The 27,847-nt window shown below is 34.3% G+C and overlaps 2 protein-coding genes across 8 annotated transcripts; one reads left to right on the top strand and one right to left on the bottom strand.

The window, feature by feature from the left end:
- Positions 1–343: 343 nt before the first annotated feature.
- Positions 344–8,496, bottom strand: LOC128989213 (uncharacterized protein K02A2.6-like). The gene is made up of 4 exons (XM_054411085.1): positions 8,415–8,496; positions 3,169–3,393; positions 2,512–2,598; positions 344–1,956 (listed from the first exon to the last, which is right to left on the bottom strand). The coding sequence occupies exons 1-4, from the start codon at positions 8,494–8,496 to the stop codon at positions 344–346; spliced, it is 2,007 nt and encodes a 668-aa protein (XP_054267060.1).
- On the top strand, positions 8,485–27,227 carry LOC128988787 (pre-mRNA-splicing regulator female-lethal(2)D). Of its 7 annotated transcripts, none has more exons than XM_054410423.1 (7): positions 12,800–13,226; positions 20,502–20,668; positions 22,006–22,141; positions 22,454–22,578; positions 23,553–23,731; positions 24,643–24,797; positions 26,733–27,227. In XM_054410423.1, coding segments are annotated over exons 3-7 (777 nt in total). In that variant the 5' UTR covers positions 12,800–13,226; positions 20,502–20,668; positions 22,006–22,140; the 3' UTR covers positions 27,050–27,227. The 7 variants fall into 7 exon arrangements, with proteins under 7 accessions (XP_054266393.1, XP_054266398.1, XP_054266396.1 ...); XM_054410421.1 differs by having other exon boundaries at positions 20,502–20,723; XM_054410420.1 differs by having other exon boundaries at positions 20,502–20,723; positions 21,905–22,141.
- The last annotated feature ends 620 nt before the right edge of the window (positions 27,228–27,847 follow it).

Here is a 27,847-nt window from a genome sequence, read left to right as displayed (position 1 = left end):
AAATTACGTGAAGCTACAAGATGGCTCACAGATCGCTCCGGCGATGGAGTACTCACACCTGACGATATTCTTCCTTCCTGGCGGTCAAAATGTTTTTCAAGTTTTCAAAAATAAGCACCCACGTCAAATGGTTCTAAATGATAATACACCTTTCTAGCTGACGAGAATTTACCATTTACTCCTTTCCCCTTTAAAAAAAACTTAAAACTCTTCTTGAAAATAAAATAAAATAACTCTTCTTTTATAAATGTTCGCAGCATCTTCATTTCAAAATAAAATTCATTGTTTGTCAAATGTAAAATAAAATTAACTTAATCTTGCTGCGAACTTGTTCTCTTGTCTACTAAAGATTAAGTTTCTGCGGGGCCGTTATCATCCTTTTGGACCTCCGCAGGGGTTCTTGTTCGTGAGTTATACTTCCTTTAGGTAATGGAGATTTCCGAGGTGATGGAGATTTCTGAGGTGGTAAAGATTTCCGAGGTGGTGGTGATCTCGTGGGACTCTGTGATTGATCAACATATATAGGAGGTTCGACCAGACTTTTGCTTGGTGATAGCACTGGTAAGGGTCGTGGAGGAGTGATTTCTGGTTCTTCTCTTCTCACAATGGGCAATTCACCTTCCAACTCTTTCAAATGATCGGCATGTACAAACCGTTTCTGTCCCCTTACGCTAACAATGTAAGTCACAGGACTGATACACTTGATAATAACTCCCGGCATCCATCTTGTTTCTTCGTTACGGATACTTTTGACCCAGACTTCCTGTCCTAGTGTGAACGACCTCCATTTTCCTCTATGTTGGTCACTGGATTCTTTTATTTTCTGTTGCTTGCTCTCCATGTTGCTTTTGAAATCTGGTTTTAGCAGAGTGAATCTGGTTCTAGGCTGAAAACCCAAAAATAGTTCCGAAGGTGTTCTACCAGTGATTGAGTGAGGTGTGTTACGGTAAGCGAACATGAAACAATCCAGTTTGTGCTGCAAAGTCCGATTTCGGCCCTTGAGGTTGTCTTGGAGTACTTGCTTTAAGAGAGATGTTTTAAAAGTACCCACCATAGACTCTGCTTGGCCGTTACTCGCCGGATGATATGGAGGGGAGAAAATGTGATTAATTCCATTGAATCTCAAAAAACTTTCAAATTCTTCTGACCTAAAAGGCGGTCCTCCGTCTGTGATGATGTTCTCCGGAACTCCGTATGCGGCAAAGCATGTACGTAATTTTTCAATAGTTTTTGAGGCGTTGGTACCATTCATTTGGTATACTTCGACCCATTTAGAGAAACAGTCCACTAGTATCAGAAAATAAACACCATCCTTCTGAGCGAAATCTAGGTGCACACGCTGCCATTTCTTTGAAGGCCACTGCCACGGCTGTAGAGGCAGCTTAGGGGCAGATTTACGGGTCATTTGACAAATCTCACAAGTTTTAACAACATTTTCAATTTGGTCATCAATTTTAGGCCACCACACAAAACTTCTGGCCAAAGCTTTCATTTTGCAAACACCAGGATGTTCTTCATGTAACATGTCTAAGAGGTGTTTTTGAAATTTAGTAGGAATGAGGACTCGATTTCCCCAAAGAATACAACCATTTTCAACTGAAAGTTCGTTCTTTCTCAGAAAGAAAGCTCTTAATGGCTCATCCTTATCTAAATGTGTAGGCCAGCCTTGAAGTGTCAAATCTAAGACTTTAGAAAACAACGGATCTCTTCGGGTTGCAAGACTTATTTCTTTTGCTGTGAGAGGTAGTTCTGGAAATGGAGCAAAAAACTGAATAACTGAAATATCTTCAGAGTTTGGGTCGAGTTTCTTAGGAAGACGTGAAAGAGCGTCAGCTTCTACAATTTCAGAACCTTTTCGATAGATGATGTGGTAGTCATACGCAGACAAAATTATTGTCCAACGTTGCATGCGGGCAGCTGCAAGAACTGGGATACCTTTTTTCTCTCCTAGAAGTGCTGTTAAAGGGGCATGATCCGTAATCAATGTGAATGATCGACCAAAAATATATTTGTGAAATTTCTTTACTCCGAATATGATAGCAAGGGCTTCTTTATCTAACTGAGCATAGTTCATTTCGGATTTTGTAAGACTTCGAGAAGCATACGCAACTGGTCGGACAGATCCGTCCGGCATAGTGTGAGACATAACACTGGCGATCCCATAAGGGCTTGCATCGCATGTCACTTGGATTTTCAACTTTGGATCATAAGGTACCAAAACATTACTTTGAGTTAAAAGCAGTTTACTTTCATTAAAAGCTTTTGAACATTCTGAATTCCATTGCCAGGGTTTGGCTTTATGAAGCAACTGATGCAACGGGTATAACACCGTGGATAGGTTAGGGAGAAAACGCCCATAAAAATTCAATAGGCCTAGATAGGCTCTTAGCTGGGTAACATCGGTAGGCTCGGGTGCATCCAAAATAGCTTTAACTAGTTTATCGGTAGGGTGTATTCCAAACTCATCAATCCTATGTCCAAGGAAATTCAAACTGGGTTTAAGGAACTCACTTTTCTGGTAGTTAGCCTTGATACCGAATTCTTTAAGTCGCACTAGAAGAGCTTCGGTTTTGTTTACTGCATCTTGCATGTTGTGGCCTACAATCAAAATATCATCCAGAAAACAGTATGTACTATTTAATCCTTTTAGGATGCGGTCCATGACCGCTTGGAACTGAAAAGGTGCACTCGTAATCCCAAAGGGTAGTCTTTTGTACCTGAAAAGACCTTTGTGGGTGTTTACCGTTAAGAATGGTTGCGATTTTTCGCCTACACCTAACTGCAAATAGGCTGAAGTCAAATCAATTTTTGAAAATATTTTCCCACCTGAAAGTTTTGTGAATATATCTTCTGATGTAGGGAGTGGATAATGCTCCGAATTTTTCAAGACTCGGTTTAAGGTTACTTTGAAATCCCCACATAATCGCACTGATTTTCCGTCAGGTTTTAAAACACAAACCAAGGGTGTACTCCACTGGCTATCTTTGACTGGATAAATGACATCAGATTTAACAAGATTATCAAGTTCTTTTTCGACTGATTCTCTTAAAGCATATGGAACAGGTCTAGCCTTACAAAAAATTGGAGTCGCCTCTTCATCTACAGCAATCTCAGTGGTGATACCTTTAATTAGACCCATTTGCCCTTCAAAAACATCCATAAATTTACTTTTCAAGTCATTTTCTATAGAAGCAGTAGAAGTAGAAACATTATGGCTAGACTTGCCTGCATTATTTCCAGATCCAACCTGTAATATCCTGTTCCAGTCCAACTTCAACTGATGTAGCCAATTACGTCCCAACAGTGCTGGCTGTCGACGATCGGTGATTCCTACAACCACTACAGGTAGATTGTAGTCCTTTCCTTCGTGCGAAACTGCGGCTTTGAACTCTCCTAAAACATCCAATGGGTGTCCAGTGTACGACTTCAGCTGCAACTCAGTAGGCCTTAAATTTATATGACTAAATTTATCATCATAAATATGTTTAGGTAAAACAGTCATAATAGCACCGGTGTCAATAACCATGTCCAATGGTTTGTCTTCGACCATCAAGGTGGTTCGATAATTATTATTTATGATTTAATATACAACAGTAGACATATCCAGTGGCCACCTAGAGAAGATGGCTAGACGTTTGCATGGAAGTGTTGGCCCTAGCGGAACCAATGCCGATCAATGGAAGAATATGTTGCTGCGCTATGGAGCACATAGCACTCGTTTACGGGAAGCAGTTGCATCGCTAACTCAATGGATGGCAAACGGGATAGACTGATGGAACTCGATCAGAGCTCTGTTAGCTAGAAGAGGACTAGCACTGAACAAATACCCTGGTATTCGTCCTATACGAGTTGGGGAAGTCTTGCAGAGACTATGTGCAAAAACCATGGCTTTTGTAACAGGTGACGATGATCAAGAAATATGTGGATCTGACCAACTTTGCGCCGGAACGAAAGCTGGAATAGAAGGTGCTACGCTATGACGGACCTTTTCCATGAAAATAACCAAAATTGTATTTTACTTGTAGATGCTTCAAATGCGTTCAAAGCTTTGAGCAGGCCTTTTAACTTTGTTGAATGCTAGGGTGGTTTGGCCTCGTTGCGCTCGTTTCCTATTCAATACATACCAAGGCTATGCAACCATTATGTTTAGAGGAAGTAATAAAATCATCCTTAGTCAAGAAGGAACCACTCACGGAGACCCCTTAGGGATGCTAATGTATGCAATTGGCACATTACCTTTGGTAAAAAAACTAAAAAGCCTAAATTGGAAGAAAAACTGACACGCTGATGATTTTGCATGTTTCGGTGAAACACTTTAAGTTAGAGAATGGTTTAACGCTTTACGCGTTGAAGGGCCGAAATGGGGGTATTACCCAGAACCCAAGTGTCTTGATAGTAAAACCTGAAAAGAAAAAGCAGAAAACATTTTCAGAGACCTTCAAGGGAAAATTGTAACATCGCACAGGTTTTAGGAGGTATTATTGGTAGCTAAGAAGAAAAGAAGGAATTCGTCAAAGAAAAAGTAAATAATGGGTTGATTGTATAAAGAAATTTGGCATAGTTGCACATACAAGTCCTCAAGCAGCGTATACTGCCTTTACAAAGTCATTACAAAATGAATGGGCATTTATTTATTTATTTCCCCAACGGATTGCACCTTTTTACAAAATATGTGTATACAATATGAGATGGCATTTGCAATATTACTAACTAGAAAAGTAATAACAATGGTAATAACAAAGTGATAATAAATAGTAATAGCAAGTAATAACAAATAGTGATAACAATAGTAATAACAAAGTAATAACAAATATTAATAACAGAAGAATAAACTAAATACCCCCGCCGCAGCAAACCTGCAGACTAAGCGAATTTCCATTTGACTGATTGGATTTACACTGAAATGTCTACTAAATAATATAACATTAATTACCTATTTAAATAGCATTAGTTTAACAAGTACTTAGGTTTGCTGCATCAGGGAGGGTAAAACTGTTTTTTTTTTGTTTTTTTTGTAAAATGTTAATAGTTAGTAAGAAATAAAAACATTTTCCAAATTTGATCAGTTTACTTATCCTCCATAAGAATAACATAGGAATTTTAAATTTAAATTTTTTTGGAATTTTCTCCGTAACCATTAGGCGTATAATAACGCTTCAATATACTAAATTATTTGTTTTTTTAAGCTCTACAAAATGGTTTGGAAAGAAATTGCTAAATTTTATGTTTTTTGGGTCAAAAATGGGAAAAACCTATTTTTACCCCATAAAACGCTCCGTAAACCCCCGTTCCCATGGTCCGATCAAGCTGGATCGCGAACTCGTTCGAATAAACGTAGGTTTACACGTTTGTACCAAATTTCATCAAAATCGGATCATTTTTGCTCAAGTTATCGTGCTAACGGACACACACATATATATATATATATATATATATATAAATATATAAACATATAAATATATAAATATATATATATATATGAATTTTAACGGATGGTGTTTTTGGCCTCTAGGGACCTCAAAACGAAAAAAAAAATCGGTCCCGCGTCCAGGTCTTACCATGAGTACTACGGTAATAGCTTATTCCCTATATGGGAAATTCGCTAAAAGAGTAACAATAAAGAATATGAACAGCAGGTTTTAACGATGACAAGACAAATATGCATAATTTATTTTAATTATATCTATTTATTTTTTTATATAATTTAATTTATAATTTTTTTTTTATTTCTCCAAAGAGTAACAGAGGGATTTAGTGAAGAATGCGAAGATTTAAAAACTGCCATACATCGCCATTTCACTCCCAACTTTTTCGAACAAGAGATTTCTGAACTTGAACATGATTCGTTCTCTCTCCCTACTCGTTGTTGGTAATATAATTTTATTCTACGTTCACAGAAGTACTCTATGTTAATATTTTATGTTGCGCTTGGCAACACTGAACCATAGACTAACCAATGTTTTATCTATGACTGAACTAATCGATCTCTATTATCGATGTGGGGAACACGGGGGCGACTAAGGCTAACATTATTAATCTTGTAGTGTCAGCGTTCACCGCTAGAACCGCTAAGTTGAAAAGATTTAAATTAATTTTTTTTTAATTTTTAGTTATAAAATTAACTTTTTATTTATAAAGTATTTTTTTTATTATAAAATAAATTTAAAATGTTTAAAATTAAACTGTCATAACATAACCTAACCAACCAGACTTGCTGATAATATAAAAACGATATAAGATAAAAATCCAAATAATGATTACATATTTATAATTTTTAATTATAAAATTAATTTTAAAATTTAGTATTATAAAATTAAACTGGCATAACGTAACCTAACCAACCAAACTTGTTGATACTATAAAAAGATATAAGATAAAATTCGAATATAGGTTCAATATTTAAAAAAAAGTTCTGTTCATAAATAAAATTATAATTGCATCAAATTCTAACAAAAGATGTACAGTTGAGAAGTATTCGCATTCTAAGAAAAAATCGTTGACAAAAAGTTAATATCCCCAGCTGATTTCGAACCCGGTACCTCCTGACCACCAATTCGAAACCCTACCATCTATGACACGAACGCCGCTGTAATCACATCGTCTCGTTACGGTAATCGTGGTTGCCTATAGTAAGTTTTCTGTTAAAGAAGACATTAGCCACTAGAGATATGACGTCACTACACCTTTAGCCTTAGTCCCTCCCGTGTGTCCATTCTGTCTACGACGTAGGTCGGTGGGGCACACGGGAGGGACTAAGGCTAACATATCCTGTAGTGTCAGCGTTCGCCGCTAGAACTGCTAATTTGAAAAAATTTAAATTATTTTTTTTTAATTTTTAGTTATAAAATTAACTTTTTAATTATAAAATATTGTTTTAAAATTATAAAATTAATTTTTAATTTTTAAAATTAAACTGTCATAACATAACCTAACCAACCAGACTTGCTGATAATATAAAAACTATATAATATAAAAATCTAATTAATGATTACTTCTAATTTTTAATTAGTTATAAAACTAATTTTAAAATTTAGTATTATAAAATTAAACCGTCATAACCTAACCTAACCAACCAAACTTGCTGATATGAAAAATTTGTTGACAAAAAAGTTAGTGCTGCCAGCGGGATTCGAACCCGGGACCTCCTGAACATCAATCCGTGACGCTACACACGACCAAAAAAATAATCCCGCTTACTGGGTCGAGAAATCCCGTTTTATCCCGCTTTTAAATTGGTGAAAAATCCCGTTTTATCCCGCATGATTTTTTTGGTACAAATCCTTGTATTAAACTTTACGTATCATTTTTATAAGTTGTTTAAACATCACTATTATATTTTGCTACAGTATTTAAACAGTTTGAGTTAGTTTTTCTCTAAAATTGAGTAGAAAAAATTAAAAATAGTCGTCACAGCCGAAAATCCCGTTTTATCCCGCATCCCGTTTTAATCCCGCTCAAGGTCCAAAAATCCCGTTTTCGGGATAATAATCCCGCGAATGGAAACACTGACTATGCCACGAACGCCGCTGAAATCACATCGTTTCGTTACGGTAATCGTGTTGCCTCAAGAGAATACATTAGCCACTAGAGATATGACGTCACTACACCTTTAGACTTAGTCCCTTCCGTGTGCCCATTCCCGACGGCACGATTTTTATTTCAGCTGCAGTTTTTTAATACGGACAAAATGAGAGTTTAAAAATTAGAAATTAAAAAAAAATTATTATAGGCCTAAAACTAAAAAAAATATATAATTATTTTTTTAATTAAACTGTCATAACCTAACTTAACCAACCAAACTTGCTGATAATGACAAAATTGAATGAAGGTTTACTAATAGAAAACCTATTTCTGTTCATAAGATAAAACTATAAATGCCTCAAATTAAATTTTATATTTTTTAATTATAAAATTAAACTGTCATAACCTAACCAAACTAACCAAACTTGCTGATAATAAAAAAATTGAATGAAGGTTTACTAATCGAAAAAATAGTTCTGTTCATAAAATAAAACTATAAATAGCTCAAATTCAATTTTATAATGTTTTAATTATAAAATTTAACTGTTATAACCTAACAAAACTAACCAAACTTGCTGATAATGCAAAAATCTTAGACAAGAAGTTTGTGCCCCCGATGAGTTTCGAACCTGGTACCATAAGATTCATAGCCCAGCACGTTAACCACTGGACCACCAAGGCCGATTGCTTCGTATCGTTTCATTGCGCTAATGGTGTTCCCTCAGCCAATAGAATGCTCTCATTTTATTGTTATTAAAATAACTGCAGCTGAAATAAAAATTGTGCTTCCCGACGAAGGTAGACTGAGTAGGAGTACTGACTGAACTCGAACTCAGTCTCTAGCCCTGCTGCTGACTCGAACTGACTGTCGACGTCGACTCGTCAACTCCAACTGAGAACTGAACTGACGGACTCGGCGGACTGAGACTCCTTGTCTTCTTGTCTTGTCGGACGACGGACGGAGACGGAATCCATGTTGAAGATGAGCTTGTGTGTTTATCGAACGTTTAGTTTGTAAGGAAAATGAGCTTTGTTATAAAATTAATATCAAGGTAAGTTAATGGATAGTTTAGAGTTCGTGTAAAAGTTACTACATTTGCAACTATGATATACTTTGGGTTCTAAAATATCGGGTTTTCTCTCTTAGCAACCAGTGCTTATCAAGTTGCGGAACTGACTCCGTGTTAGGCCTATCAATAATTTTGTGTTGACTAAGTTAAGTATTAAAAATATTCCATCTATACTTTAGAAAAATCGACACCGAAGTTTTTACAAAGAGGCTTCGTCCTCAAAAGCCAATCTTTCTAAAGGTGTTTCAAGTGTTAAGCCTAAGCTAGGCTAATAATTCATTGGTATTTAACTCCATTGTAGGCTTGCTGTTTATACTTGAATATGCATAAATCCTTAAGTTATCTAGACCTACAGTCGAAGCCTGTAGTTGAAATTGGTATTTATTCTCTATAGGTGCCTCCAAACGAATTTTTAATTTTGATATGTTACTTTATAGTTTTTTATCTCCTGAATCAAAATATAGGCTAGAGTTACTTTAGGTCCTACACTCATTTGAATGAAAATATCGTATATTCGATTGTTTCATTTGATATATCGTTTGGTTAGTTAGGTAAGGTTAACCTAACCTAACTAACCAAACGATATATCAAGCAGTCCACTTGTTTCATTCGATATATCGTTTGGTTAACCTTACCTAACTAATTAAACGATATATCGAATGAAACAATCGATTAATCAATATATCGATCAATATTTTCATTCGGATGAGTGTAGGACCAAAAGTAAAGTGCAGCCGGTTAGGGTACCATTATTTTTCACCGCTGGTGAATATTTTTCAAGATTTTGCCTTAAAAATATACAACATTACAATAAACAAGGTAGGATGGATAACATTTACAAGTGGAATGAACTGTGGGTTATCTAAGCCTTAGTTACAGCTGACAGTTTTCAACGGTAATTCTGAGCAATTACTTGGTCAACCCCAATTTTTTTCATATTTTACTACGGTCATCAGGAGGTTCTCAGAAAGCAAGAAACATATAATTCAAGCCCCGCAAGGTTAAGTTAGGTTAGGTTAGGTTAAGTTAGGTTATTAATTAACCTAACCTAACGTAACGGTACTGTTACAATTGGCCTTAGAGATGTATTTGAGACTAAAAAAAACATAATAAGTTAGGTTAGGTAAGTTAGGTTAGGTTTAGTTCGGTTATTAATTGCCTCAGTATTCGCCGGGAGGATTGTCGGAGGAACCACTAGCCATATCCATAACGGTACTGTCACAACTGGCCTTCCGCGCGTCTCCCGCAAGCCACTGTTATCGCTTGGACTTTGAACCTTCTTATCGCTCGGCAACCTGTACGATGGCCTGGCGGGCCTTGAATTATATGTTTCTTGCTTTCTGAGAACCTCCTGATGACCGTAGTAAAATATGAAAAAAATTGGGGTTGACCAAGTAATTGCTCAGAATTACCTTTTCAACCACACGACAAGCAACTGGAAGTAACAACTTTTGAACTTTATTAACTCACTCTGATTCTGTCATCGGCAACGGCAATATGCCTAGTGAGTGACGTCATTTTACCTCACTACAACTAAAACACAAAACAAAAATACTCATTCTCATACGTGCTGCTTAAGTTATTGCTAGTCTGCTACGCCGTCACAAGTTCAAGGTTAAGTGAAGAGAGTAACATGGTTGATGAGAAGAATAAAGTCTTTGATTAAACGTGATAACATCGTTGTAAAACATTTCTAGTGATTCTGTAGTCAATAATGTTGTCTATAACTTGGGCCTAAAAGGAATTTCATCACATTGTGGAGATATGGATGGACTGGTGGACTAATTACATGTAGGCCTAGTTCTTATTTAGGCATGTCAGGGTGGTAGGTCGTGCTTTATGTGAATTGGTGACTGCATTAAGTCCTTTGAAGTTAGGTTAGATAGGTATGTTAAAGTTTAGGTTATCGAGTTGTTAGTTTATGTCTCCTCCAGACTGTTTTTGTAAATTAAAATTAAAATTCTGAAAAATTCACTTCAAATTACTATTAGGCCTAATGCTTATTTTTGAAACAGTAATTTGAAGTGAATTTCTCAGAATTTTAATTTTATAAAAACAGTCAGGCGTCATAGGCTAAACTAACAACTGGAGGCACAGCTGATCAACGGAATGGAGTGGGGTAAACAGTCATTGTCGTCGACCAGTTCAGTGACGTGTGCCGGCCATCCAATTACCTACGTTAAATGTCTACCGTGTTCGTGTTATGTTTGTTTGTGTGTTAGATGTATTTAAGATTTGACGACATTCAATGAATGTAATACTTTAACGTTCCGTTTTTGATAATGCCTACGTAGTACTCGAAACTAGTCAACGGGTATTGACTAAGGAATTGTGGACGTCAAGGTACGTAACCTGTTATAAAATGGATTAAGTTGGATACTCAGCAATTGAGAAATTCTTAATGGTGGTTCTAAGTCTAAATGAAAGTTTTCTTTTTTGTGGGCCACTAATGAGAAAAACTGGGTTTTATCCCATAAAACCCTTTTCCCTTGGTCCAATTATGTTGGTTTGCGAACTTGTTCTCGAGAATAAACAAAGATTCAAGCGATTGTACCTACAAATTTCATTGATAACTTAAAGGATAATTTTTTGACAAGATAAGTTAAGTTTATCGTGCTAACTTAATGGACATTACCTACCTATATAGACCATATATATAGGCCTATTTATGAATTTATCGTATGGTGTTTTTGGCCTCTGTGGACATCAAAACAAAAAAGAAAATCAATCCTGGGTCCAGGTCTTACCAAGAGACCAACGTTAATAGGTTATTTCCCTTAAGTTAACTTATGAGAAATTTGCTTAAAACATGTTAACTTATTCCCATGCATGGGATTTATTGATTTTTCCAATACTAACTTGTAGCATTGGACAAGAATGAGAGGCTAGGAGATAATGAAAAGAAAATTCATTGAGTTAACAATAAATTAACCCTTCCCGGACGGGTGAAATCATGACATAGGACGGGGAAAAATTGAGGAAAAAATAAAAATTAATTTTTAATATTTTTGTTTTGTTATACAAGTATACATAAAAGAAACACAGTGGAACACATCATACTGTCAAAATAATTTACCCGTCCACGGATGAGTAGACATGCAGCGGATATCCGCCACCCGTTTTTGAAGATATGACCATGACAACATTAAGCAATAAATAAAGAACAATATGTAAACAATAAATAGAGACAACGTAATGTTGAGCGCAAAACGTCGAGGGGGGGAGCGTAGGAGTGGTGGTAGATGCGCGGGAGGGGGTGAGGCGCAGGAGAGGGGTTAGCGTGGTAGAGAGGAGGGAGTGCGGGGGAGAGCGCAGTCATGGAAAGAGCAGGAAAGTGGCGCCTTGGCACTCCGAAATATCTGGTTACTGCTCAAGCACCTGCCATGCCGATATAACCGCTTCCCGTCCGGAGCATCAAAAACCATATGCGGATATATCCGTCACCTGCCCTTTATCACCAAAGACTTATGCGCATATATCCGTTACCCATCTGCGAAGGGTTAATGATCATTTTAAAAAATCCTCGTATTTTGGAATGATATATCTATTGGTTTTAACCCACTAAGTTAAATTTAACATTTGCTTAGGCTATTTAAATTGTACAAAACATTCTGGGGTTAACTTAATAAATGAAAAACTCAGTTTAGGCTAACCTAAACTTAAACTTTATTTAAACTAGTAATTAACACTACTCTCAAAAGTCTTTAAACATCCACAAACCCATATTAATCCTGACCTATCTTCCTCACAAGCCTTTTCTAACACCATATTTAACGTTTTATTCTAATTTCAACTTTGTAACACTTTTAAGTTGTTACATACCCTATAATGGACCTGGCGGGTTGGGTTTGCTAATTAAATTTGATTTAAATAGGCTTTTTATTCAAAGGGCCCCAGTCGATCATACTCATTAAATTAATTCAAGTTTGGTTTGCCTCAGACCCATGAAGTCTGCAGCAACACACCTATAAGCAAGGACAATAGGTCTACTGTCTGTTGCCAAAAAAGTACCCTATTACATTTATTTCTGAATATTATATTACATTAAATGAGCTACCTAGATTATCGATTTGTTACAGGACGTTTTAAAACTACACTATCGCCCAATAGCAGTGTTGATAACACAATGGTAGAAGAGAACAGTGCATCATCACCAGCAGCACCCCAGCCATCCGCAATGACAACGGCTGTCACCGCTAGCACGACCACACCGTCTAGAGTACAACTGAGTGACCAACAGCTCGAGACCATCTCCAGGGACGAACTTCTCGCCCACTGGAAACAGCAAGACGCTTATATTGACACACTGCTCGCTCAGGCAACTGGCCTCGAAGGTAGAAAATTATTGTGGTTCCGTTCTATGAATGATTGCTTTTCGTTACATGGTACGGTAACTGTACTGTTGAAACTCACATTAGACTCAGTGTTAAAGAGATTGTTGACTGAGTTTAGTGGGACGTCGAGACTCTGTGCTGAGATATTACTCTTAACTTTTTATATTATTTTAGTTTCAATGTGTTCGAGACATTTGACTGTTCATATAATAATCTTAGTTATTTTTTAAATATGAGATTTTATCGGTCAAGCTAGAGACTTTAGTTGATGCGATCTTTCAAAACCAGTCTACAGCATTTTGTAAGTGGTGGTTTGTTATTAGAATGTACCTTTCTTATGCATAGTTTAGAATTATAGATTTAACAAACTATAATAATGAAGGTAAAACAAACTATTAATTAACTAGCCTTCTTACCTTCTCGTAGACAATTTTGTAAATTTGGTTTTATGGCTTGCTAATCATTTCTTTTAACTAATATTTCAGTTCCAGTGCACATAAAAAAAAATATTAGGCTTCAGCTCAACTTTACTTCACCAATAATTGTTTTAGATCTTAAATAACCTACTTTTACCAATCAAAATGCCACTTAGTTTCCGGTATTTATTTTAACTATGAAAAAATAAGTCATCAATCTAGTATCTTTTTCCTAATTAATTTTGACTTTCAAAGATTTAAGATTTTTTTAAATATTAAAATATTAATCAAAGTTGTTAACTTGTAGCCTAATTTCTACCTTGAACTTTATTCTTAAGTTAGAGCCTTCATCTAAGTTTTAACCTGAGATTATGGATGAAGGTTTTGCTATTAGTTAAGTATTGATTTAAAGATTCAAAGATTAATTTCAACAAGATACAAGATTGCACACTTGTACAGTTGACGTCATGGTAAGACTAACAATAGTAGAAATTAACAGTGGTGAATATACATCTAAGGATCAACAATAACATAGGTACTATACAACTTTATAGAGGGTAACTAGGTAGGCCTATGTTACCTTATTTAAGAGAGTACCTATTATACATTTATAGGGTACCTTCTTTAGAGTATTTACCACGCATATATAGTTGAGATAATTTAAATATTAAGTCTTGAATATTTTTTTTTTTTTACGTTTACTTGCTCTTTGTTGGGTGAATATAAATAAATTGGTGTTTTTTTATCGCTAATCTATTAAATTCATAATCTTTATTCAAAATGGAATTGGTGATTAATAAAATAAATGTGAAGTGCTTTGGTGCTTCGAAAAATGTGCGCGACAAGAGGATGTGTTAAGTGCTCGTTTATTGATCTTCGCAGCTCTTCAAACTCTTCAAAAGTGTTTTTATAGTGAATCTCTTAGCATCAGTTCCCATATTATAGTGATTTGATTTTGTATCACAATAGAAATCATTTTTGATTTCATGGTAACATGTCTTGATGCATGTTTTGACATTGCAGCTATTTTTTGTATGAAAAGCCAATGGTGTCCAAATAAAATAGTTTGAAATTAACGCCAAATTTGGCAATTTCTTGGAAGATTTTTTATTTAATTTTAAAGCTTTAAATTTTCAGTTAATGATAAACTTGTGTGAATTTGAAGGTAAGTCCTACAGGTAATGTATTGTCTCAATATTAAGCCACCATAGTTATAGGTGTGACATGGATCACTAAGTCTAAGTCCTAATCCAGACTGTTTACATTGGATTTGGATAAGTATTTAACTTAACAATATTGTACTTCGCCTAACCATCCTATCCCATTACTACCACCCTAACGTTTAACCTTATCTAGGTAGGTTAGGATGATACTTAAATGAATAATTATTAAGCAACTCTTATAATAGCAATTTCTCATTTTGCATATAATAAGTTGTAATATAATAAAAATAAGGTAATTAGGCCCAGGATTGGAATAAAAACAGTAACTTATTTTTATAGAAATATTTAATTGATAAAAATGTTAAGATCTCAATACAGGGTGTTTTTTTAAAACTGTGCCACCATTGAGATCTTGTAAACGATACATCTTAAACTAAAACTAAGACGTAAACTTGAAATAGGGTATATTCCCTTGTTTTTAAAGAGGTTTAAAAATAAGTAGGCCTAAATAAAATGTTTGTAAATTGCCACCATTTTCCAATATGTTGGTCAACTTAGTTTTTTCTTATGGAATACAGTATATTTTATGGTGTTTTCGGATAGTAAATGAAAATCTAAGACTTTTTTATTCTTGAGTAAATTTTTATATACTCAACGGTTTACAAGCTACAAAAAGAAAAGTTTTAATTTAGTCTCTCTTAACAGCTGCTATTATTAAAAAGAAAAACAATAAAAAACTATGACAACTTAAAAACCACAAGGAATTTTTATAAATGGTTCAGTGAACAACAACTATTCTCAGACTGCAAGTTACACAATATGTTAGTAAGGTTAGGTATATTGTTTATTATTACAACAATGCTAGTAAACAGCTGACAATGGAAATGGTCAATAGATTAATAACAGCTGTTAGGAGAGACGAAATTAAAACTTTATTATCTCTCTGTAGTTCGTAATCCGTTGAGTATATCAAAATTTACTCAACAATTAAAAATTCTTACATTTTCATTTACTAATCCGAAAACACCATAAAATACAGGGGTTACCATAAGAAAAAACTAAGTTGACCACCATATTGGTAAATGGTGGACATTTATAAAGATTTTATTTACTTTTTTTTAAACCTCTTTAAAACAGGGGAATGTTCCCCATTTCAAGTTTACTGTAGTATGTATCGTTTACAAGATCCTTATGGTGGCACACTTAAAAAACCCTGTATATCTGATAATATTACATTTCAGGATATCAATATAATATTGGAAATATTGCAAAACTTTTTACATTGATATCCACAAATAGGATATTATTGTAACATCCCTCCTAGCTTAGGTAGGCTACCTGATCAGAGGAGTAGACAGGGCTGTCCTTGTGAGTAAATCATGTTGATGACAGTTAAATATGGAAATGTAGTGAATACTTTGAAATTTCATTAATGAATTACAAGATAACTTAATGTATTTATCATAAGAAAAACAATTAGGCCTACTTGTACTTGTACGTTTGTCCCATGTAAAGCCACTGGAAGTGTTTGAATTGGAAAATTAAGCAGTTCAATAGTTAGAGTTGGCTAATTAACAAGGGACAAACACACAACTGTTTTTTTTTTTTTTTATTATCTTTATCCTTATCGAATATAAAGTTTAAAAAAAAAATTATTATTATTTATTAGGCCTATATTTTCAAATTATCTATTACAAATCCACTTTTTAAGTGGGCCCAACCATTGTCAGGGTGTCTAGTAGTCGGGCAAGTCTGGAATTAGTATTGAATTTCGAAATGGTCTTGAATAGTCGGGATTTAGTCTTTATTTTGATATCAAAGTCGGGAATTTTCATGATTTTGCCGTGATTGCGCAAGACGACGATCACTTTTTCGTGACCATGGAAGACGATAATGATGTCTACACGGCCGCGGAAGATGTTCATGGGTTTTCTGCGATTGCGCTAGACGACAAACACGTTTTCGTGACCGCAGTAGATATATATTCTTTTGCCACGATCGTGCTAGAAGGCGATCACGTTTTTGTGACTGCGGGAGATATTCATGATTTTGCCACGAGACCGCTTGAGACAACAGTGATGAGTATACGGCCGCGAAAGATGTTCATGATTTTGCCGCATTTGCGCTGGACGATAATCACGTTTCCATGACCGCTGAAATCGATAATGATGTCTAAATGGCCGCGGGAGATAATCAGAATGATAATGTCTACTCAGCCGTGGGAGAGGATTTAATGATTTGCCATGATCGCGTAAGAAGACGAAGATGTTTCCGTGACCGCGGGAGTCGATGATGGTGACTACACGACCGTAGGAGATAGTCATAATTTAGCTGCCATCGCAGGAGGAAGTTATTTTGAATCCCAGAAGTAAACCATGATGACGGCAGATGCTTGATTAAAAATATCAAGCTGGCTCACCTTTGATATGGTAGTTATTTCCTGCGTTGAGAAACCCTTAAACTTAAATTGGCCAGTTAGAATTTTTTATTGCTGCCTTGTTTTGACAAAGACCTGGGGTTGGTGTAGTATAATTTTTTTTTATTGGTAAAACTAATTGGTATCAAGAACTGAGAATTGATTCGTTTTAGTATTGAAACATCACTAATTGTTGAAAAAACTAGAGTTGAAAACTCTGGAAATAGGCGGCTAGTCTTGAAAAGTCTGGAGTTAGTCTTCAATTTAAAAATGGAATAAACTAGACACCCTGTGTTCTGTTTCTCTCTCCTGGTCAGGTAGCCTACTTCAACTTAACCTGAAGGCACAAAAAAGGCTTTGTCCACTTTACTCAGAATTATTAGAGACACCCTTTTTCTGATTGAAGGGTAATTTTTCTGTAATCTTAGGAATGCCAGAAATAAAAGTTCTGTTGAATAAAACGATTCCTTTTGGCACTTTTATACTGATTTCTTCTGGCATTTATAGAAAAACTAATTTTAGCACTCCCTGTTAGAACTGAAACCCGATATGTTGATGCCAGCTGTGCAAGAAATATTTTTAAAGGTTTGTAGGTCAAATCGTCAAATGAATTATCACTTGCCACACATAATTTCTTGACTTTTTAAGTGAAATTCAATCCTGGTCAATTTGTTTGATAACTGTTCAGTCAAGTTTGGTCTGCTAATGTTGTTTGGTATTTATTTAGCGTTTTAAATCCAGGAAATGTCTTTGTAATGATTTCTCTTGTAAAACTTCTAAATTAACATTGGTTTTTGTGAGTTGTTAAAGTATGATTATTAGTGTGTTTAAAAAAATCAATTGTGCCAGCTTTTTTATCATCACAAATAAAATTAGTTTGGAATAACATTGTAGAACCGTATGAACTAAACATTTTCTTTATTTAGAGTAGGTCTTAAAAATTTTTTTAACTAACATTGTTTTTTATAAAATTGTATTCTTTAGCCTAACATTTTCTTGATACTGTACTACTATTGACACAGGACCTGAACGTGTAAAAGAAAGAAAAGCCTCCACTCAAAATGGTAATGTTATTGGGCTCGCAGACTAATTTTTTTACTATGTTGTCGATGCCCATTGCATGTATATGCACAATAAAATAAAGATTTACTTTATCAGACAAATTTGATAAAAGACTTTATTTGTCAGCATTAATGACTTGCCAGTTAAATTTTATACTTTTTATTATGTTTAATTAAGCCCCAAAGTAAAAATCACAACTATTTTTTTTCTTTCATTTTTGTGGATATGCCAGAGGTTAGACTAGTTTTTGGAAAAATCTGGGTGAGTTTAGAGGTACCCTGCACCTTGTGCCTGCTCAAAGGTTGAGTTTTAATTAGAGAGGCTGTAGTGATTATCATTCAGATATTTTTTTTTGTTTAAAAAAATTGTGTTGATCCCCATTTTTAGATTACTTAACTGAAGATATTTTTCACTACACAGTACTTGATTAGACAACTAGTATGTCCAAACTAAATATCCCAGTTACTGACCAAGCATATTTTCATTAACTTGCTTCATTGGGTTTATTCAAGCTGGTTCATAATGAAATAATCGCACACCTAAATCAATTTTGATAAATATGACTCAGTGCAGTGAGTCGTTGATGTTGCTGCTACTAGAGACACATCTAATTGTGTTAAAAATAATGCGTAGTGAGTTCATAATGGAGTGATACGATCTTGTTACTTTCTTATCAACTAAGATCATTGGATTTTTCAGTCTGGTCCTTGATCAAAAGCTCAATGATCAATGATAGCTGGTTCTATCTTTCAAACATCAATAATTACTCACATTTCAGAAACCAGTTACCTATTATTAATAGGCAAATACTAAAACCCCTAATTACTCATCTTAAAACTTATCAGATATTTTCAATGTGTTTACTGTAGTACCATTCGTATTGAAACAAGTCAATTTTACTCCAGAGTTGGGCTAATCCAAACAAATTTGTGATGGACCCTTATTTACTAAATTGGTCTAGGCATATTTTAATTTTTTAAATAATTATATTACTACCTATTACTATTTTTACCCACGGCCACAATCACAATGAACGTTTGGCCATCTCCCACGATCACGGACACATTGTCATCACCGACATGGTGATGGCCTTTGCGATTGTGGAAATCAAGTATGTGTTTAGATATCAGAACACCCGTGATAATCTCCTGCGACCACAGTTAAAAAAAAATTATGATGACCTTATCGTAACCAACAGAATGTTGTTTGTGGATGGATGCTTGGCCATAAGCTTTGGCGGTTATTCAGAATTTCCTTTTCATAAAAATTCATCCACCCCAGTTTTCTCAGTTAGTATTTCAGACCTTGGTTAGTATTTCAGAACTCATGCATATAGCTTTGTTTTTAATTAAAATACTGTAACCTTTTTTCTTAACATATAATTTGGATGGGGTACTGCATATTTGCCTACACAAATTCCTCAAAGTAAAAGCACTCCTGCAATTGAAAAAGGAAATTATTTTACATACAGTGTGATTGAAAAGTCCCGGAACGGTGCAATATATAGTTTACTATTTTACATAAAGTAATAAAACTTGATACTGTATATCAATAATAACTATAAATGTATACTCTTTCAAGCTATTAATACTTTTTTACATCTTAAGGGGGACCGCCCATGAGGAGCAAGACAAAATTCTCAAATACAGTAGCAGCATAGGTTGAATTTGGAATCAGATTAAAGGTCCTTTTTAGTAAAACACATTTGTAAGATAGATAATAGAAAAAGCTAATAGAAAAAACAGGCGACCATAAAGCAAGGAGCCACTTAATACAACGAATTGCCATGGCCATACAGAAAGGAAATGCCGCCAGCATAATTGGTTCCACACCCACAGACGACGACCTTTCATCAATATTTTACTTGTAAAATTAATGTAAGAATTAAATTTTGTCTATTTGTGAATAAATTAAAATAATGAAACCATTTGTAAGATATCAAACTGCAGGAATAAAAATATTGTCAATGTTTTTTTTAAGGAATGATGTCGTGAATTTAGCTGTAGTTGGAGAAACTAGAATTACAGCATTTACAACTTAACTTTTTCCAGTCTTGTAAATATAGGCCTACTGATATTCAGTCGGTCTATTATATAGCCTACATATTACTTAAATATATTATTATTCATTTTTGAAGTTCTGTCTTGCTATATGATAGCAGATGGGTATTGAATATTTTCTAATAGTGGTATGCCCATTTAATTTGTGGTTAATTAATTGATTTTACAAAATATGTAACATTCTGCTGTTTTTCGTCTTTGGAAGATATTCAAAGTTCTGTCCTAGATTCATTAAGTAATTGCACTTTTGTGATTGGTATGGATTTTTTATTAAGACCTTTTTAGGAATTAAGAATAAAAATGTAAAGCTCAAACAATAGTTGGTTGTTAAAAAACCAAACTGGTACCTAAATCAATTATTTAAGTGGAAACTTATTTGTTGATTTCAATTCCATTATTTTCTTGACAAATTGTAGTTTTTGCCATTGATAATGTTATTAACTATTGATATCTTCACAGAACTGCACATTTTGCCGCATCTCAGGCCAGGGATATGCCATAAACCTGCTATCATCTTCTCACCCATCTCTGTCTGCCATACATCATTGTGCTAGTGATTGTGTTAAGTGCCTAGTGATGTGACGAGCGATTTCAAGTGATCATAGTGTGTCAAATATAATGAAAATGTAGGCATACAGTTTGCCTTACGTCTAGTTTGCATACTTTTAAGCTACAGTTATTGTATGTATTTCAGCTTTTGTTATTGTCATGTTTTAGCTTTAGTCATCAATGAAGAGCGATTTTTTTTTTCTTTCCAAACAAAAAAATCCTCTGATTTTATTATTAAAAAATCAAATTTACCACCAAAATTTGATGGTTAAACATACTTGTAACATTCCAACACATAAAGGAACTACACATCTTAGACTAGTTTAGTTAATTGAGGATAGGTTGTGCAGCCTATATATATAGATTTGTATAATCTACCTCAACATAACCTAATTTTCCCAATCAAATAACTTATTATTTCTAGGTCCAGGTAATTGAATAAGCAGTAGCTTCTTCTGTATGTAGGCCTGTATCTTAACGCTTTCTAAATAATCCATTAAACGTTTTTATTATGAAGGGCTATTTCAAAATTAATATGGTATATACCTTTAATTTTACAATTTACTCTTCATAGGATCTCAAATAAACTTACAATTTTGTAGATCGTGTATTATTAACTTATGGTGTATGTAAGACTTAAAAACTACTTTTACATTTACTGTTGGTTATTTGTACATTTGTGCAGTAAAATCATTGATAAAACTAAAATGTTTAACTAAGACAAACTACAATTTTGTTTTAACAGTTCAATCAAAATATATTTTGAATTCATTTTATTATTTTTAAACATTTAATTAGAATGTAACAGTTAAAATAGCGAATTAATTAACTTTCATCTTAAAAAATTGCTGCATTAACGAATTAAAATTGTTAGAGATAATTTATTGTGGTGTTGCTATAAAACAATTTTGAAATGGCACATTAATTTTACACTATTATGTAAGAGCTGCCTATGTCATCTTGTATGAAATCCCAGGCCTAAAACTACTCAAAACAGCTACAACTAAAATAATGCATTGAACTAAATATCGCAAACAAACATTTTTTACAACAGAAATATCTAGATATGTACCTATACAAATTTTTCTGTCTATCTGTACAATTTTAAATAAGTGTACTGTACAATATGACTGTTTTGTTTCAATTCAAACAAACCAACTGTTTGTAAATACTTTAGCAAGAGTAGCACTAGTTTGTAATTAGTATATACAGCTGTGTCTCATATCGTGAAGAAAAGTATAATACCTTCGAGTGCTGTGAAAGTGGTGATCCAAGTGCCTAATATAAGAATTTGTTTTTCTCTTTTTCTATAGTATCCTTCGAAGATGAGATTTTCTATTCTCTATCTTTCACTAATTTTTAAAGAGATCACTGTAAAAAAAGAAGAAAAACAAATTTTTTCCTTACGGTGTAGTGTCAAGTGCTACTTGGGTAACCTGGATCGGTGAACCGGTGAGATTGCGCTTGTATGACAATTAACAACGGTCTACCGACTGCTACGGATCACATTTAACTGGTCATCTCTTCTCTGATTCAGTGTCCGTCTGGAAGTAAGTTGTAGCATCGCTAGTGAAGTGTTAAATCATGTATCATGACGCTAGTACCGGCCGCTGACGTCAAAGGGTTGAATCAATAATTTGATCTTCTGATAGAGTTCTGTCCATGATAATCTTATGGCAAGACTGTCCTAAAACAAAATTATCTCGCAAAATTATTCTAACAGATTTTGATCAGCTGCTTCGGTACTAGCTCCACAGTTCTTAGTCGATAACTTGTCTTGATTTATTTTTCAGCTAACTGAATTGCAGTTGTTAATTCATGTGTAAATCAACTAGGGGTAATAACAATGATTTTTGTTTTAGTGGAAATATCGTCCCTTAAAGAGTCGGAAGAGCGACATAAACAACAAACTGCTGATCTTCAACTCAGGGAGAAGATGTATGTCAGAAGACTGGCAGCTAAAGAACAAGAGATGCAAGAGTATGCTGTAAGTCAAAACACTTTATAGAATTTGAAAAATGTATTCTTTACTCTATTTTCAAGACTGTCTACACAAAACCTTTCGTAATTGCAAAAACCTTGTCATAATTTCCTACCCAAAGTTTTGTAACCTGGAGATGACTATCCAGATTCCTTTTACATTAATTGTGATAAAATATATGATTCATGGTGTTATTCTTAAATTCTGCTTATGAATAGCACTTGATCAACTCCACCGTTCTTATTTGTGATATCCACTGATCTAATGACTTAAACAGTTTTTTTTTAGATTGTAATTTCTAGATGTTGAATCCAACTCACTTGCTAACCATTTCCCTGTTTGATCTTCTGTGAGAATTCTGGGTGTACAAAAATCACTTTTTTTCAGAAATGAACATTTTTATTGCAGTTTTTAAACTCCCTAACACATTTTCTCACTTCACTCTCATGCATTGCATCAGGGCCATAAACCACAATCATCTGGCAATGAGTGTCAGCATCGGATATGTTTCTTATGGTCAAAAAACGTATCACTAACCTTATCTCGCATGGGGCAGAAAATTCAATAATTTAACAATTTTCTCGACACAGCAAAGCGTGCACTTAAGCTATAGAGCTGCAAATGGTGTGATTCTTTTCAAGAATGATGCTAAGAAGGGGCACGCCGTCTCATTGTGTAGTACTTGCTAACTACGGAGCTATATGCACGAACGGCCCTTCATGATAATATATTTATTTAATTTGGTGAATTTGGAATAGATCCAATTCACTTATGGGATGGCAAATCTAGACATTGTTTTTATCAAAAGTTGTTAAAAAACGAGGTCTACATTGTGAAGTCTACCTCACAACTCTCTAGCTATTCTAGTAGCCTAGGCTACTGAAACCAACACTGAAAGAATGTAGTAATTTACCTGTAAAATAGACCTTACGGTAGGTTTGTTATGGTCCCTGTAGTTTGTTTTCTGTTTTTATATGCAGGGACAACTGTCTGAGCTCAAGGCAAGGGAAGCTCCTGGTGTGTCTGCACTGAGGTCTGCGTTGTTGGATCCCGCAGTCAATCTGTTGCTGCAGAAACTGCGTCAAGAGCTGACTGCCACACGCACACGTGTTGAGGAGACACAGAATGAGCTCAGCGCATGGAAGTTTACTCCAGACAGGTAAGTTAAAAGGCAGTTGGCTAAGTACCAAATTTTACTGACACCTGACACCCAGTGTTGAATTTATATCTCTTTGTGAGAATCGCCATAGAGACAAATATTTTCTGCTTTTTTTTGACTTACCCACCTTGCAATCTACCTGAAAGATATAGGCCTATGCCTGTCCTGGCTTCCATCAAAGTAAACTGTAAGCCAGCTAATAGATATTTTTTGGTTAATACTGCTTGAGTAATGTCTTGGGATGGATTCATAAATACAAATATGTCCTTAATCTAGATTCCCTTCGTAAAATATTATATTTCTGCCTTAACAGGTACTAATTATGGTTTAAAAGTTACTGAGGTTTTAATGGTTGAAATTTTGAGGGTGCTAACACAAAAAATATCAAAACAACAAATTAATGTGATGGTTATCTTATAGAGATATTTTTAACGAGTAAAATTACTTCAGAAATAATATTCTTTGGTTGTTTTAGAAAACTGAAAGCATCAAATTAATATGTCTGACTTTAAAATGTCATTTAAGTCTGGAATTTCTAGAAGCTTTCTTCTGCTTGACTTATTCTGTTCAAATTTTCAAATACTGTATTTGAAATCTTTACCTGCACATTTATTACTTCCTTCATTTAGTGAACTATTCCTATACCTATTCCTATAGTGATTTAGTTGTCCTTCCTATACACTAGCTCGACTTCGTAATATAGATTACGTAGATTTTTCTTTACAACAGGGAGGAATGTTTCTGAAAATGGTTTTAATTAATGGCTTTTTATTGAGTGAACACAGGCTACTTGGTCACAGATGGTTTAAATTGCAGTTGGTTGGTTCCTGTAAAGGAATTTATTACTCTTCAACCATCTTTCAACAAACTCCGTGTCATATCAGCACTGTAACCATTTGATCTATTTGCAGCAACACAGGCAAGAGATTGATGGCCAAGTGTCGTCTGTTGTACCAAGAGAATGAGGAGTTGGGCAGAGTGATAGCTAGTGGCCGAGTGGCCAAACTGGAGGGAGAACTTGCCCTGCAGAAGAGCTTCAGTGAAGAGGTCAAGAAATCACAATCAGGTATGTCACGGTTCTTTGTTTTCCTTGGTTGTTTTTTGTTTTAAGCGTTATGATTGAATTTAGCTATTTTACATGAGAAAATTGTCCAGGGGCTTATAGGTGCACAATAAAAGGTTACACAATATAAAGATTTTTTCTCTTGGCTTTTTAAGCTGAGAAGTTATCCAGGGGCTTATAGGTACACAAATAAAGGTTACACAAAGTAATGGTTTTTGTTCTTTTAGTTACTTTAACTGAGAAAATTGTTGAGGGGCTTATAGGTACACAATTGAAGGTTACACAATGTTAACGATTTTTGTTCTTTTAGCCATTTTAGCTGAGAAAATTGTTGAGGGGCTTATACTCGTAGATACATAATTAAAGGTTAAACAAGTTAAGATTTTGGTTCTTTTAGCTATTTTAGCTGAGAAAATTGTTGAGGGGCTTATAGATACACAATTAAAGGTTACACAATGTTACGATTTTTGTTATTAGCTCTGAGAAAACTGTTGAGGGGCTTATATATACACAATTAAAGGTTACACAATAATGAATGAATAAAGTGCTTTATTTGAAAATAAACATTCCTCTCATACATATAATCAAACACTTCACAAACAATGGTCTATGACCGTCTGTTTGGTTGGAACACCTGGAAAACACATTTATGAAAATGAAGTTGAAACAAAATACACTTAATACACAAATTTACATACAATTTTACATCCATTTTAAACAAAACAAAAAAAAACCTTTTTCATAATATTGTTTACATAACTTGTATTATTTTATTTTTTTTAATTATTAGGTTTTAAAAGGTTTACGCATAATGAAATCTATAAAAACTACTATGAATATTCAAGAAGACAGGCTGACAAGTTATTTGACATAATTATTGTTTTGCTAGCCTATAATTTATAAATTAGAAATTTATAAATTTATAATTAAATTATAATTTATAAATTCTCTTTCTAATTTATAAAATATAAAGGTTACACAATATAACAATTTTTGTTCTTTTAGCTATTTTAGCTGAGAACATTGGCAAGGGGCTTATAGATGCACAAATAAAGGTTACACAATGTAACAATTTTTGTTATTTTAGATATTTTACCTGGAAAAATTGTTGAGGGGCTTGCAGATATACAATAAAAGGTTACACAAAGCTACGTTTTTTGTTCTTTTTAGCTGTAAGAAAATTGTTGAGGGGCTCTTAGACGCACAAATAAAGGTTACACAATGTTACGATTTTTGTTCTTTTAGCTACTTTAGCTGAGAAGTTGTCCTGGGGATTAATGAACACAAATAAAGGTTACACAATGCAACAATTTTTGTTCTTTTAGCTATTTTAGCAGAGAAAATTGTTGAGGAGCTTATAGGTCTGTAGAGGATAGGTTGATGTGAAGTGTTAGAGGTTTATGGCTGTTGTAAATATGGGTGCAACAGGGACGCTTACTTATTTTCAAAATAAGTTTAAATAACTTTTTTATAATTCAAATGTTTGCCACTAGTTTCGACTTGCCGTCTTCAGGCGTCAAAGACTTTGCAGTCTTTACTCTACATCCATCGGGTTGTGATATATCATTCCCAATACTGTAGTTACCGTCTTATTTTAATTTTCTCTTATATTAAACGTATAATTTTTATATCAGTGCTTGTAATGTTTGTGTTAGTGTTTGATAATTTATGTTGGCTACTGTATATGAATCGATGAATTTTTTATGAAGCAATGACATCTTTCGATGCCTGATTTATGACAAGTCAAAACTAGTTACAGCATAAGCAACATTTGGATTATGAAGAAGCAGGTATTTAAACCAATTTTGATATTCAACGTAATCCAAAGGCTAAATATTAAAAAAACTTAATTAATTTGTTGCTTTGTTAAACTTGTGTTGTATCTGAAAATAAGCTGTTATGTAATTTAAGTTTACTATGTAATTTGTCTTATTTCAGAGCTGGACGAGTTCCTGCAAGACCTAGATGAGGACGTGGAGGGAATGCAGAGTACAATCTACTACCTACAACAGGAACTGCGGAAAGCCAAGGAAGCTCTGACGGCCGCAACAGCTTCTACGGTAGTGTCGACTGATCAGTGTAACGGAGACAGCAACAGCAGTAGTAACAAACCTCCTGCCTCGCGCAAAAGGACTACTAGTGAGGACAGTGACGATGTACCTCTCATCAAGAAAGTGCGAAGAGACTCGGAACCGTCAGTGCACTACAGTGACGAAGAGGTCGGTTTAACAAACGGTGACAACTCAACAAACTAAGTGACAATTGAGTATAGTTTTATTTTTGGAATTTTTTAATTGCTTTTGTTACTATCGGTCATTTCTATTGTACATAAACGATGTGTATATTCTGTAAATATTGTTACAATGTAATCAAAAGTGCAAATGCAAAATATCTGTCCTAATATTGCGAATATATGTGTATATATTCTGTTGATTTGGTGTTTTTTTTTATGTTTCCTTTGAGCAAAGAATTATTATTGTAGAAAACAGGTTATATCATATATTTAATGAACTATAGTAAAATAAAAGTAATAGTAAGACCCGTTCAGTTTAATTGCTAATCCGCTGAATGCTACATTATGTTTTTATCTGGTAAACGAAGAGTTGGTTGAAAGGTGTTCAAGGTGTAAAAACCCTTGACCGCTTTTACCGCTTTACACTAGCCGTTTCAGTTCAATTCTTAGAAATGAAAAGATCACTTAACAGCATTGTTTTTTTGTTTTTTTTTACTTTTTTTTTACTTTTTTTTTTTTTTACTTAATAACACAGTTAATGGACCAATGAGGTTTAAGAATTTAGAGTAAAGCAGTAAAATTGTAATGCTTCAAACTTCAACTGAAGCCCCTAAAGGCAAAGTGGACTAACCCCAAAAAAGTAAGTTTTGAGATATTAAGTGCTAAAGTTAAAAAATCATATCTTAGGTCAGAAGTTGATCTGGATTGTGATATTTTTGTAATCTGTTAGAAACCCATAGAATTATACTGTTTGGTAAATTATTTTAAAAAAAACACAATATTTCATTTCCAAAATGGCTTCCAAAATTGAGTAGTCCGT

Source organism: Macrosteles quadrilineatus, unplaced genomic scaffold (assembly GCF_028750875.1).
Source record: "Macrosteles quadrilineatus isolate MER2022 unplaced genomic scaffold, UCM_ALF_1.0 Scaffold_3__2_contigs__length_128488019, whole genome shotgun sequence".
Taxonomy (NCBI): Eukaryota; Metazoa; Arthropoda; class Insecta; order Hemiptera; family Cicadellidae; genus Macrosteles; species Macrosteles quadrilineatus.
This window is presented reverse-complemented; position numbering and strand designations above follow the sequence as displayed.

Coding starts and splice junctions, on each gene's coding strand:
- LOC128989213 (XM_054411085.1), bottom strand. CDS start 8,496: ATGGATTCCGTCTCCGTCCGTCGTCCGACAAGACAAGAAGACAAGGAG. Junction 2,599..3,168: donor TATAGAAAATGACTTGAAAA/GTAAATTTATGG, acceptor TTTTGATTGTAG/GCCACAACATGCAAGATGCA. Junction 1,957..2,511: donor CAAGGCTAACTACCAGAAAA/GTGAGTTCCTTA, acceptor CCCCTTTAACAG/CACTTCTAGGAGAGAAAAAA.
- LOC128988787 (XM_054410418.1), top strand. CDS start 12,718: ATGGTAGAAGAGAACAGTGCATCATCACCAGCAGCACCCCAGCCATCC. Junction 22,579..23,552: donor AAGAGATGCAAGAGTATGCT/GTAAGTCAAAAC, acceptor TTTTATATGCAG/GGACAACTGTCTGAGCTCAA. Junction 24,798..26,732: donor GGTCAAGAAATCACAATCAG/GTATGTCACGGT, acceptor GTCTTATTTCAG/AGCTGGACGAGTTCCTGCAA.